Source organism: Parastagonospora nodorum, assembly GCF_000146915.1.
Source record: "Parastagonospora nodorum SN15 chromosome Unknown scaffold_6, whole genome shotgun sequence".
NCBI classification, from domain to species: Eukaryota; Fungi; Ascomycota; class Dothideomycetes; order Pleosporales; family Phaeosphaeriaceae; genus Parastagonospora; species Parastagonospora nodorum.
The window spans coordinates 604,360-617,643 of NW_001884554.1; the positions used below are offsets into that span (position 1 = coordinate 604,360).

Consider the following 13,284-nt stretch of genomic DNA (forward strand, 5'->3'; position numbering starts at 1 on the left):
ACCAGAAGACAATGGACACGTGACGGAACCTAACAAAGCTTCCGTCACTTCACAAGAGTCAGGACCTCTGTCTCGCACGTAACAAAGAACAACAGCTCCAACGATGTCCATGATAATCGACCACACGCTTTGTTCGTTTGTCCATTGTTTAAATATCCCCATAGTCCCTGACCCAGCAATTCCCTGCTCCTTCTCCTCGTCCATAATACATATCCTCCCGCAGCAAACTTCGACAGCACACTGCAGGAGCTCTACGGCTATCAGAAAGACGTGACTGGGCAAATCACGACACCAAAACCATCTTATGCATAGCCACCGCATGAGCAAAACAAGCGGCATCAACAAGGCAAGCAAACCTCACTCAAGCCTCATCCAGAAACGCCTATCAAGAATGCAGTTATCCGCCCGAAACCCCGAGCTCGCAGAGAAGATCTCACAGATGCGCCTCACCATCGCGCCCATCGTGCATGTCCAAACCGGCCAGCCCGGCCCCGACTTCCCACCCATGATGCTAAACCTCTTCCTCCTCACCGAAGCCCAGCTCGACCAACTCGCACACTTCTACTCGCAATCCACGCCCGACGTCTTCACAAACCAATATCCCCAGACGATGGATTGGTCCAAGCCGTTCCTTGAGATAAACAAGTCATTACCTGAGAACTGCAGGCTCGACGAGCTTGAACGCGTAAAGGTCAAGATGCGCATGTTTGCGAGGTTTATTGGCATGCGCGGTGCGGAGACGCCGAGCTGGGAGTATGAGAGGCAAGTAGAGATTTTGGGGAATAAGATTGCGAGGAGCATACAAGAGGAGGAGATGAGTTTGCGGAAAGTTTACATGGGGCCTGGATATAAGTCGTAGTCGCTGAACCTGTGTTTTTGTTGATGGGTACGAACGCGAAGTGTGGCACGCATGAAGTTGGCGTAGCGCAGCGTGGCGGAAATTTTGAGCATTTAATATGCACATATACAAAGTGCCCAAAGTAAATAAAATGCATTGTTTTGGGATAATAAGAAGGTTTCCCTTCGCATAATTGTGGAATTGTGGTGATGTTCTGATAGCAGTGCAGATATTACTTAGTTCCGGTATCACCAGCAAAAATGTAAGTCTTGTATATTCCAAGCATCGATCAACGTATAGGTAAGAGAGTCTCTTCGATGAGCATAAAAGAGCAAAAAAGGTAATCGAGAGATAGTCCTGGTGGGGTCTAGGCACGCTGTTAGTGGACGAAGTCTTCACAAGACCAGTTTTAAACATACTCGAACCCACGGCATCCGCATCACAAGGATTTGATCATAGGAATCATGTGATTCTTATAAGAACGGCGCGCTACCACTGCGCCACAGGACTTTAATTGTCCCTGGACTGAATTTTGACAGTTTTGAAAATTAGCTAAAACCTAAACTTAGCGGTTTGCGGTCCAAAAAGTGATTTTGGGGTTATCACGCCACATGAACATATCTTTGTGGGGCATTTTGTTTGCCGACTGTTTGTCCGACGTCTAGTTGACAATGACGTGGTGTCTGACTGTATGGGTGGGGCATATGTGGCTGGTTGGGAGGGGTTGGGCATACCCGTCTCCGAGAAAGCGGCTAGCAGCTGACCTACCTCTACATCACGATAGTATACTACAACCGTCATCAATAAACTCATTGAAGAGAGTTTCGGGCTTCGAAGCAGCTGCAGTTTACAAATTCAACATTCGGTAAGTGAGATTTCGGTTACCTGTGATACCTGTGCGTTACAACCGAGCGTGACCTCGGGATGACCCGACTTCGCACCCAAAGAGCTCGTCAGCCGCATCGGAGGGCTCAAACGCTGCCTTTTGGTTGGTGGAATACTCTTCCACGTTCATTGAGATATATGAATGTGGAGGCGTCGGACTTGCGGTCTTTCGTCTTACCCCGGTCTCATAAGCACACGTGCTCGCAACTCATCTCCAAATCAGCAGCACTAATAACATGTAGGCTATTACTCTAGTGCTTCATTCGCACTAACGTACTTATCATGACTATTAGGGCTTTTAAGTTCACTCCAGAAGTCCTCCTCGAGGCACCGCGACGTTCTCAAGGTTTGCCAAATTCAGATGGGTCGAAGGTTCTGTATACCGTCTCCTCGTACAGCTTCGCGGAACATGCAAAGAGTCGGGAAATTCGTATGCTGAATGTCGAGACCCAACAGTCGACTGTTGTCACCAGTGATGGTTCTGCAAAAGAAGTTGTGTGGATTGATGATGAGACTATTGTATTTCTCCAGTCTGAAGACGATGGTACCACGTCCATTGGCGTTGGAAACCCCGAGAACTTCGAGAATAGGTACTGAACCTCATGTTGATATCTCGTCTTCCACTAATACGACGCCAGTAAACAAATAGCTGGTAACATCCCAGGACCAGTAGAAAATCTCAAAGTGAAGGATCTTGGTGAAGGCTGGTATGGCGTGGCCGTATCTGGCAAGGCGCAACCTGACGACACATTGCTCAATCCCCAGAAGGTTGAGCACCCGTACTCTTCTGGCAGACTCTACAACAGCGGATTTGTTCGCCACTGGGACACCTGGACGGACCAGAATCGTAATGCAATCTTCCTCACCAAGTTGCACAAGAAGGAAGATGGCACCTTTGAGCTCAATCAAGCTGGAATTAAGAACGCGCTTGCAGGCACGAAACTTTCCAGCCCAATTGAACCGTTCGGCGGAGTGGACCACTTTGATATAGGAGTCTACGGACTTGTCTTTACTTCAAAGGATGCCACCCTCAATCCAGCGACACATACCAAGACGAACATACACGTAGTCGCAAAACGAGGGTTCTGGCACAACTTGTTCTACGAAGAGTTCCCAGAGATCAAAACAGTGACAATCGACGGGTTCGAAGGTGCTTGCACAAGCCCCGTCTGGTCGAATTCGGGGAAGATGATCGCCTTCCTGGCCATGAAGACGGATGGTTATGAGTCCGACAAGAATCAGCCTTTTATCATTCACGACTACACCAACCCTTCGGAGCTCACACCGATATTCGCCAGCAAAGATGGGAAGGGCAAATGGGATCGGAGCCCGCAGTCGATAACTTGGAGTAAGGATGACTGGCATCTCTATTTCCTTGCAGAAGAACATGGACGTGGTTGCTTGTTCAGTGCTGGCCCTCCCACAGCGAAGGATGCTGATTCACCTTTGCCCTCACTATTGGTAAAGGGTGGCACGATTGGTGCAGCTACGGTCCTTAGTAATGGCGACCTTTTCCTTACATCGACAAGCTTGATCGAGAACAGTCTGTACTCAGCTGTACCTCTCAGCGCCCGCAAAGGCCGAAACGATACGTACACTCTTCCTATCGATGATCGTCCTTTCGACGCAAACCCCGACAGTCTAACCACGAAATACGTATCGTCCAGCTCGCGCTCAGGGTCCATGTTCGGCCTTTCCCGCGCGCAAGTCGACGAGATACACTTCCCCGGTGCCGCAAAAGATACTTCAGTTCACGCATGGGTCATCAAACCCAGCAATTTCTCCTCCAAGAAGACCTACCCACTTGCGTACCTAATCCACGGTGGCCCACAAGGTGCCTGGACAGACGGCTGGTCCACGCGCTGGAACCCCGCCGTCTTCGCAGAGCAAGGCTACGTAGTCATCTGCCCGAACCCAACAGGATCCACATCCTACGGGCAAGATTTCTGCGACGCGATCCGCGGCCAATGGGGCGGATTGCCATACGAAGACATCGCGCTCGGCTTCGACTGGATCAAGGAGAACTTGAACTACGTCGACACGGACCGCGCCGTTGCACTCGGTGCAAGTTACGGCGGCTACATGATGAACTGGGTGCAAGGCCACGAGCTCGGTCGGAAATTCAAGGCCCTGGTAACTCACGACGGCATTTTCAGTATGGCGGGTCAGATGGCGTCAGAAGAGCTGTATTTCCCCTTCCACGACCTGACCGGCAAGCCGTGGGACAAGCCTGAGGAATGGGCGCAATGGGATCCTAGCCGCTTTACAGAGAACTGGGACACACCTCATCTGATTGTACATAGCGAGTTGGATTACAGGCTGACGGTAAGTGAGGGCTTGGCGGCGTTCAATGTGCTGCAGACTCGGGGTGTGGAGAGTCAGTTTTTGACGTTCCCGGATGAGAATCATTGGGTGCTTAAGCCGGAGAACGGGCTTATGTGGCATGAGGTTGTGTTGGATTGGATCAATAAGCATGTGGGGCTCGAGAAGTATACAAAGGGGAGGGAGAAGCAAGGCTTAGAGATGGGTGAAAAGACGTTGGCGATCCGTTGAGGATTGTAGGAAGGAGCCACTCTGTAACAGCCTTGCGTGAGGTTTGGTTTGTTTGGCATCATCTTCCCATCAGGATCTATGTACTTTTCAAAAACTGACGAATAAATACATTATCCTTTCTTGGTCTATTTTCGTGCAATGACTGCTCTCGGACAAGAGTAACATGCTACATCCTCATGAAGAGTGCCCTTTTAGCATCATACGAACGTAATCATCTTGTCTTCGTATGTGAGCCGAGCATGTACAAAGCGGTGCGGGTAATGCAGTGGAGCCGAGATTCACGCGCTAAGCTGAAGGCGGTGGCAGAAAAAGTTGCGGGCGTCGCGCATTCGAGCTCTCCAACAATCGTGACTTTACTACCTCCATTCGCACCGCCCACCAAGTCTGAGAAGTAGTTGTTATACGGTGCGCGCCGATAGCTGTTCTCTCTGCGATCCCATTTTCGCCACCATCCCGACTGCGCCGGCCAAATCGAGGGAATTGTGTGAGGCGGCGGAGAAGCTTGCGGAGCTGCCATAATGCCGAAAAAAGCTATGTATGTGCAATCGCACTCTATAATGATGCAGTGGATACTTACAAATAGTGCAGCGACTCCCGGATACTGGCGTTGATCCGTAATGGCGCCCAAGAAAAGAAACGAAGCTTCTTCGTGGTAGTAGGCGACCGACAGAAGGACGTCATAGTCAATCTCTATCACATCCTGCTTAATGTAGATGTCAAGCTGAATAAGTCGGTACTATGGGCGTACAAGAACAAGCTGTTAGGATTCTCGAGTCACCGACAGAAGCGTGAAAAGAAGATCAAGAGCGAGATTAAACGAGGCATTCGCGACGTCGACACCGAAGACCCATTCGAACTATTCGTCTCAACGCAGAACATCCGATATGTGTACTACAAGGAAACAGACAAGATTCTTGGTAACACATATGGCATGTGTATATTGCAAGACTTTGAAGCCCTCACGCCGAACCTCCTCGCGCGCACGATCGAGACGGTAGAAGGAGGTGGTTTGGTCATTCTGCTACTGAAGGGCATGAGCAGCTTAAAGCAGCTATACACTATGTCCATGGACATTCACTCGAGATATCGGACTGAGGCGCACAGCGATGTTGTACCACGGTTCAACGAGCGCTTCATTCTGTCTTTGGGCAAATGCGACAGCTGCTTAGTGGTGGACGACGAGCTGAACGTGCTACCAATCTCCGGTGGCAAGCACGTAAAACAATTAGCGCCACCAGACCCAGAATTGGAGGGCAAGACGCCCAAGGCGATAGAGCTGGCCGAGATCAAAGAGTCCCTGGCAGATTCGCCTCCAGTAGGCGATTTGATCAAGCTCGCCAAGACCGTGGACCAGGCGAAAGCGTTGCTGACGTTTGTTGATGCGATTGTCGAGAAGACGTTGCGCAGCACTGTCACCCTCACAGCGGCGCGTGGACGAGGAAAGTCTGCAGCTCTTGGAGTAGCTGTAGCAGCGGCAGTTGCGCATGGATACAACAACATCTACATCACCTCCCCTAGCCCAGAAAACCTGAAGACTCTATTCGAATTCATACTCAAGGGATTCGATGCACTCGGCTACGTGGACCACCAGGATTACAACATCATACAATCCATGGAGCCGGATCAGGCCAAGGTTATTCTACGCATCAACTTACACCGGAGCCACCGCCAGGTTATCCAATACATCAAACCCGAAGACGCGCATGTGCTTGGTCAAGCAGAGCTTTTGGTTATCGATGAGGCGGCAGCAATTCCCTTACCACTTGTACGGAAACTCATGGGCCCATACCTGGTTTTCATGGCTTCCACGATTAACGGGTACGAAGGAACGGGCCGATCGCTTTCCCTGAAGCTCATCCAACAGCTTCGTGATCAATCAAGAGGCGGCAAAACGAATGGCTCAGCGAAGGTTGTTGATCGATCGACCGGAAAAGAGGCAAGAGATGGCGCCGAGAATGCCATGGCCGCTCGTTCACTGCGCGAGATCACTTTGTCCGAACCCATTCGATACGCACAGGGCGACTCGGTTGAGCGATGGCTCAATGATCTTCTCTGTTTGGATGCTACCCTGCCGAAGTCGAAGCTGAACACTCAAGGCTGCCCACACCCCAAGGACTGTCAGCTCTTGCACGTAAATCGTGACACCTTGTTTTCCTTCAACCCCGCTGCCGAGAAGTTCTTGCAAAAGATGATGGCGCTATACGTGGCTAGTCATTACAAGAACACACCAAACGATCTCCAGCTCATGTCTGATGCGCCCGCCCATCAGCTTTTCGTCCTAGTGGCCCCTGCTGAGGACAACAAGCTGCCGGAACCTCTTTGCGTGATTCAAGTTGCACTGGAAGGTCAAATTAGCAAAGAGAGTGTGCTCAACAGTCTGAGTCGAGGCCAGCGCGCTGGTGGTGATCTCATCCCGTGGATCGTGTCTCAACAGTTCCAGGATGAGAATTTCGCAAGCCTTTCTGGAGCGCGTGTTGTCCGGATAGCAACAAATCCCGACTACGTCAGCATGGGTTATGGGTCTCGTGCGCTTGAGCTCCTCGTGGACTTCTACGATGGCAAACTCGCAAGTCTGTCGGAGAGCGAGCCTCAAGAAATAGAAGAGATGCGAAGAGTGACTGAGAACGAGTTAGAGGACGCCTCGTTGTTGCAGGACAACGTCAAGGTCAGGGAGGCGAACGATATGCCTCCGCTTTTCGGCCGCCTACCCGAGCTCAAAGCACCACAACTCGACTATGTCGGTGTATCGTATGGACTTACTCAGCAGCTACACAAATTCTGGAAGAAGAGATCGTTTGTTCCAGTCTATCTCCGCCAAACACCAAATGATTTGACTGGCGAGCACACCTGCATCATGCTGCGATCACTAGAAACCACTTCATCGGACGGTAGCTGGGTCGCTGCGTTCACGAAAGATTTCCAGAAGCGTTTCCTCTCTCTTCTGTCGTATCAATTCCGCACATTCCCCTCCGTCACATCCATGTCAATAGAAGAGTCTGCATCAGCTGGCTCGAAATTGGATGCCGACCTTTCTGCGAAACCGATCACGAAGGCAGAACTGGATGCGCTGTTCACGCCCTTCGACCTCAAGCGTCTCGACTCGTATGCGAACAACATGCTCGACTACCACGTTATCCTCGACATGCTTCCGTCGATTGCGCTACTCTATTTCTCCGGTCGTCTCAAGAGTACAGTCACACTCAGCCCTGTCCAACGAGCACTGCTACTCGCTATCGGTCTTCAGCGCAAAGAGTTTTCCGACTTAGAGAAGGAGTTGAACCTCAACGCCAGCCAATTGATGGCCATGTTCGTCAAAATCGTCCGCAAGGCCGCGACAGCTTTCAGGGCCATAGTTGAAGGAGCAGTCGAAGAGACTATGCCGGAAGCCATGGAAATCGAGGAAAACGGCCCCGACGGCGATGCCACGGACGGCGCCGACCAACGCTTCAAGCCCCTGACGAAGGATCTGCAAGAGGAGCTCGAGGAAGGTGGTGATGAAGTACTTCGCGAAGAAAGGGAACGGGCACGTAACCTTATCGATGCTCTACCTCTACACAAGTAAGTCTTGACATACGTTCATACGAAACTTCAATATCTAACAAACTCCATCAGGTATGAAATCGGCTCCGGCGCAACAGATTGGCAAGAAGCCGAAAAGTCCATCAAGAAAGCAGCGAAAGAGGGAAAGACAGGCAACCTCACCGTCGCGGTCAAGACAGGCGAGAAGAAGAGGAAGGTGGGCGAGGCAGTTGAGGAAGCATTTAAAGAGGCGGAGAAGTTCAAGGAAGGTGCTGGTGGTAAGAAGAAGAAGCATAAGTCGAGCAAGAGGTAATCGCATTGCTCAAGTCGCATTCGAGAGGTGTTTGGCGTTTGATATCCGGGAAAAGTTTTCACTGGATCAGTTCCGAAGAAATGTGTATACTCAATACATTCATGCATACCAAATCGCTGCATTCTGAGTATTATGTGGCGTGAGATCCTTCTCCACGTATTTTGAAGAAACAATTTACGTTGACACGAAAACAATGGTTTGGACAGCATGCAAGCACGTCACACACGGCTGAGCTCATGTATGCTGGCTGACATGCTCTTGTATATTCAACGTAGGCACACAAGCTATGCCAACGGACAAGAAGTCATCATTTAGCATACAGCGCTCAGAGATCTCGTCACAGGTCATAGCTAGTTGTGGCTTCGTTCTTCTGGAAAAGGAACGAAACATACCTTTGTCTTGAACAACGCTTTTACTTTCCCAGCTGTATTTGTGTGTACGTGTGTAGTAGACAAGGGGAAGTCGGACCAGCATATACCGCAGAAGTTCTGGAGCATGGCTTCCAAATACACAGATTTTGATACGATGTGTTGATACCTCTAGTCCTTCAATCGCAGTGAGTGGACGGATCGGACAACACACTTGTATATTTTGCCTTTCAGTTTTCATCGACAGATAACAAGTCTCTGTCGTATCGAGGCACAGGTGCATTCTCAGAGTTACATTTGAGCATTTGGTCGAGACAAAGAGGTGGTGGACATGAGTAGTAGGGCGTAGCGCTTTAGGAGACACGAGACAGTGTTCTCAACTATCCTTGATGTTGTGCTTCTGTCTACGTCAGAAAAAAGCAATGAAGTGTGTATGGAAGGTATTAAAGTATTATTATCTCATGAAATCATACGGGATGATACGGGCCCGGCCCTTTCTCGCGACTCTCTGGTCGTCCCCAAGTTGTTGGAGTATCTGGCCCTACAGTGGTCGGTGACCTCATGTCATCCATATCAATCGCGCTCGTAATAAATTGTGAGCCATCGGCTCTCGTGTCGTACATGTCCTGGGCTGAAATATCCTCACTCTCTCTTCGACTGACCATGCCGCGAAAAGACCTGTACGCAGGCTTGGGTCTTGGCCTATTCCAAGCAGGATGACTGAATCTCGCGGCTCGCCCGGGAGCCGAGTCCAGTCGATACTCTGCGCCCGTGTAGTTTTCGGAGCTCCAATTTCGTAGTTTGAAGACTCGTTGTATGAGTGGGTAGATAAGAGGAAGGTTGGCGCAGAGGATAGCAGTGTATGACTCTCGGAGATACCAGACTGTCCATTCTGTGCCGAACGGGTTTTTGAATGAGTAGAATTTGTTGAGGACGGCTGCAATGATGCTGAAAGAGCCAATCATGAACACCCCAACCAAGACTGCCTTGTTCTTTTTCGGTAGGCGAATTCGGAATAGTAACGGTACTGGTCAACGATTAGCGTACACCTTTGGAATTGTTGGTGCGACGGCCCTCTTACTAGGTATGCTCAAGATGATTAGGTCGGAGGAGATGTTGAACACAGCATTCGTAATTAAGTGGTTTGTGGCAGCATTGCATTGTGCTATCTCGGTCAATAAATGGTTTCAGATAGTGAGATGACAACCTTACGAGACGGTCTTGGTCTGACTTGCCAGTACTGTGAGAAGGGCCGACACCACACAGCGAAGTAGAGTACCTCCATGACAACCTACATCCACTATTAGTCGAGATCTTCGTGGAGTCGTCTAAACTCACAAATCCTATAGCGACGTATATCGAGGTACCAATGACAATCCTGCGTTGTGGAAGGACAAGCGTCATCCGCCTGTACATGATGAGAAGACACGCCTTGATGATCCAAATGGTCAAGATCTGCATCTGCTCAACCACCAGAACAATCTTCGATCCATGGATACGATCATTGATCTCTTGGTCGCTAAACTTGTTTACGTCCATGTCCGATGGGACGAGATTACTGTTTGTTTGTACGACAATATGCATCATCGCTATGAGGACTGTGTCCGTGGCCTACATGACGGTTTAGTCGATGCTCCATGATGGGTACTTGAATACTCATACCATTGCCACAAGTATGAGGAAGTCATCGAGCTGGAGACGCTTCCAGGAGCCTAGGTGCAGTCTCCTAGAAGAGAAGCGCAAGATCACCACAATCCAACAAAGGGCATAGAATATCCCCGCCTCGGGCTCGAGGAGCGACGACATCCGCCGAGTGCCGCTTTAAAGTGTAGCCCCGTTCTTTGTGCCCATTCAGTTGAAAATCGCGGTCTGGCGATTGACTTCACTGTAAACCTGCTCATTCGTTGGTCCAAGCTGTCAGGACTGGTATGCGATTGCTTGTGGAAAGCTCGAGACTGTCAGCACAAGACGCAGCTGAGCAATTCAAGTTTACTGCGTCATACGCAGACTACGCTTGGAATTAGAGCCTCTCAAGATGTTCGAAGAGTTGCGCCTATCGCGGGTGGAGCGTCCATGGGCTAGGATTGGTCGCTTTGGGTAGTGTAGAGAGGTCGGAGAGTTCCGAAAGCGTGGGACCAGGCTTACGGGCGCGCCAGGAGCGCGCTGACATGCGCAGGGAAGAGCTTTATCTCACCTACAAATTCCAAGCGCCGAGAACAATTCGAGCCCGGTGCCGCAGTCCCGAGTCTGACAGTTCTACTCTAGATGAATGCGGCAACGATCGATAGCGTCGATTCAAGAGCACGAAAGTGGCTTGCTTGAGCTAGCCTTTCGCAACCCGCTCGACTCCGCGGCAGGCAAGTTTGGCGGTTATGAGACGTTGTTCGTAGTGATGGCTTTGGTCCAGGTTGCAAGAGTTCGAATGTGGAAGAGGGTGAAATTTTCTCTAATAATTACGCAGGGATATCTGTGTACAAACGAGGATTTTGTGCAATGAAACCGTCTCACCAAGGCGTGTCACCAGTGCCCGCGATCTGCGATGGGGCTTTATCGCTGACTGCATGTTTTGACTCGAGCGCGTCATTCCTTCGAAGAGTGATGTTTCGTGATGCTAAACAACCAGGGGAGGTGACATATCGCGCGACTGCACATTGAGTCCAATCATGGCTCGTGTTGCGAAAATGCCGCTGTCAAAACAGCATGGGTCGTCGAATCTTCGATACGCACGTTCCGTTCGTAGCCAAGGTATAGCGAAGAAGTTTAGTACGAAGGCAAGTGAGTGGACAGGGCGCAGAATCAACAAAATTATCAAGGGAAGTGCGGCTCGTGCATTCCAAGTTTGCAAGCGCCTAGTGACATCGACCTCAAGCCACACGTGCCCTTAAACCTATCAAATGGCGCACTTACTCAAGAGCACATCTACGATCTCAAATCCTCGGGAGACATGTGTGTAGACGTGCTTCAAAGGCTTACCAAGCATACAGGATTGAGTGATGTGGTGTCCAGGTAGCGAGGTCGAAACATGATCACGTTCGAATCTCGAATCGCGATGTACCCTTGACACTGTTGCGGAGCCTCAACTACTGACTCGTGTCAAAGCATAAGTTAGAAATTGTATAGACAACGGATAGGTTGTTGCCATACCGGAAGAAAATGTCACTGGAATAATATTTGAGGACCCGACGCATACTCGTATGCGCTCGCAAGCTTCATTGGAGCTTTTTCAGTCACCTCACTCTGTCCAAAAATCTGCATCCTTATCATCCCACTCTTATTGTATGATCTTATACTCCCACATACCGGGTAAGGCGTCTACAGTGCCGCGACATTTTCCACTCGTTTTTGGCTTATTTGTATGCTTTGCGAAGTGTACCTAAAAATTACTCCCTCTTGCTTGGAATTCCTCCAGAGACACATTTCCGTTATGTTGTGTGAATCGTGTTGGGCGACCATAGGCAAATGGGTTTCAACGATGCTGAGGCATAAATTGTGTCAGACGCTTGGAATACTTCGACGATATACCTGTGATTGGTGGATAGGCCTCAGACTGGATGTTAATCGTCAAATCTCCTACTGGCTGTCACAGAGCAGAGCGCCGTTGATCAGGCCATTGTAGTCGTCGGTAGCGAGGATGTTCACTTCGGTCCGATTCATTGACTCGTGCTTACCCAAACCATCTACGTCTCGGGGCCAGCATGATTCGTAACGTGACTGCTCAGACGCCAGGAAGGAGGAGACAAGACAGGCCTAGTAGAGGTTGAATAATTTTCCCGGATGATCCACTTCAGGCGTTCCATTCCCGAGTATCTCAATTTGGATGTGAAGGAATTGGAAACACAGATAATCAAATTCGAGAGATCGTGATTTATCACATCGTGCAGCAATATGAATGATACAGTATTATATTGGCGTGCCTGGGAGGAACTGAATTGTGTTGTCGTCGTGGCGATTGGAGGCTTTCCACTTGTATAGGGTGGGAATCATTGGCGTATTGCATGCCTTTGAACAGTACATTTTCTCTTGGTTATGTCTACAGTGATCATCGAAGTGCCTGAGTTGTTCACCACTATCACATTTTTCAACGCTGCAGGTGCCCCATCGTTCTTCGGGCAAAATAGAGTAGTATTTAATCGAAGTTGTTGCAAAGCTCTAGAAGCGAACAATAGCGCAATAAACCTCAGGACTAGTCGCTGATGTAAAACAGGAAAGATGGGATAGATTTATGGTTCAACCAATGCTCACTACTGATGTTATGACATGCCTTTTGCAGTTGATGAGCGATTCCCAACATTCTCAAGACTTCAACCGCAGGTCACTAAGTACGACGGAAAGTAGACAAGCGCATCCAATAGCCCGAAGCTATACACAGTATCGCTTGGCTTCGACTGCGCGGCAAAGGCACCCTGATCGCTTTCGGTAATAAGTACAAAAGTTTGACAGTAACAGAACTCATTCAAATTTTCGCGCACATTCAGAAACATGTAGATTCCATACTGTTCCATGATGAAACAGAGCGCTGCCAAAGACCGGGAGGGCATCTGCGCGCATCATAGCCCATTGAGCCATAGCAGCCGCGCTCAATCAGATCGCGCAAACTTATTAATCCAATCAATCAAAACGAAATCACTATGTGAGAGGAGTAACACGATGCACATATCTAATTCTTCATTAGCCGTTGACAGCTATGATGTTGTCCCACTGTCCTTCCTGATGTGCAAAACGTTTGTAGCCTCATTCAAGGCGTCATGATTGATTCACGCCAACACAACAAATCACTCTCTTTTCAAAACGCGACGAGGATGGTTTGA

The 13,284-nt window shown here is 49.6% G+C and overlaps 5 protein-coding genes across 5 annotated transcripts; 4 read left to right on the forward strand and 1 right to left on the reverse strand.

Moving 5' to 3' along the window:
- Window positions 1–391: 391 nt before the first annotated feature.
- Window positions 392–859, forward strand: SNOG_04374 (hypothetical protein; the record flags this gene model as incomplete). Its single annotated transcript, XM_001794741.1, has 1 exon — window positions 392–859. One exon carries the CDS (start codon window positions 392–394, stop codon window positions 857–859), a length of 468 nt encoding a protein of 155 aa, XP_001794793.1.
- A 1,296-nt stretch (window positions 860–2,155) lies between these two features.
- Window positions 2,156–4,276, forward strand: SNOG_04375 (hypothetical protein; the record flags this gene model as incomplete). Its single annotated transcript, XM_001794742.1, has 2 exons — window positions 2,156–2,313; window positions 2,362–4,276. The coding sequence occupies 2 exons, from the start codon at window positions 2,156–2,158 to the stop codon at window positions 4,274–4,276; spliced, it is 2,073 nt and encodes a 690-aa protein (XP_001794794.1).
- A 518-nt stretch (window positions 4,277–4,794) lies between these two features.
- Window positions 4,795–8,108, forward strand: SNOG_04376 (hypothetical protein; the record flags this gene model as incomplete). The annotated part of the gene is made up of 3 exons (XM_001794743.1): window positions 4,795–4,811; window positions 4,865–7,834; window positions 7,889–8,108. 3 exons carry the CDS (start codon window positions 4,795–4,797, stop codon window positions 8,106–8,108), a joined length of 3,207 nt encoding a protein of 1,068 aa, XP_001794795.1.
- An 835-nt stretch (window positions 8,109–8,943) lies between these two features.
- On the reverse strand, window positions 8,944–10,115 carry SNOG_04377 (hypothetical protein; the record flags this gene model as incomplete). Its single annotated transcript, XM_001794744.1, has 4 exons — window positions 8,944–9,503; window positions 9,689–9,767; window positions 9,815–10,000; window positions 10,092–10,115. The coding sequence occupies 4 exons, from the start codon at window positions 10,113–10,115 to the stop codon at window positions 8,944–8,946; spliced, it is 849 nt and encodes a 282-aa protein (XP_001794796.1).
- Window positions 10,116–11,139: 1,024 nt separating this feature from the next.
- SNOG_04378 (hypothetical protein) lies at window positions 11,140–11,644 on the forward strand (the record flags this gene model as incomplete). Its single annotated transcript, XM_001794745.1, has 3 exons — window positions 11,140–11,251; window positions 11,290–11,422; window positions 11,608–11,644. The coding sequence occupies 3 exons, from the start codon at window positions 11,140–11,142 to the stop codon at window positions 11,642–11,644; spliced, it is 282 nt and encodes a 93-aa protein (XP_001794797.1).
- Window positions 11,645–13,284: the final 1,640 nt, after the last annotated feature.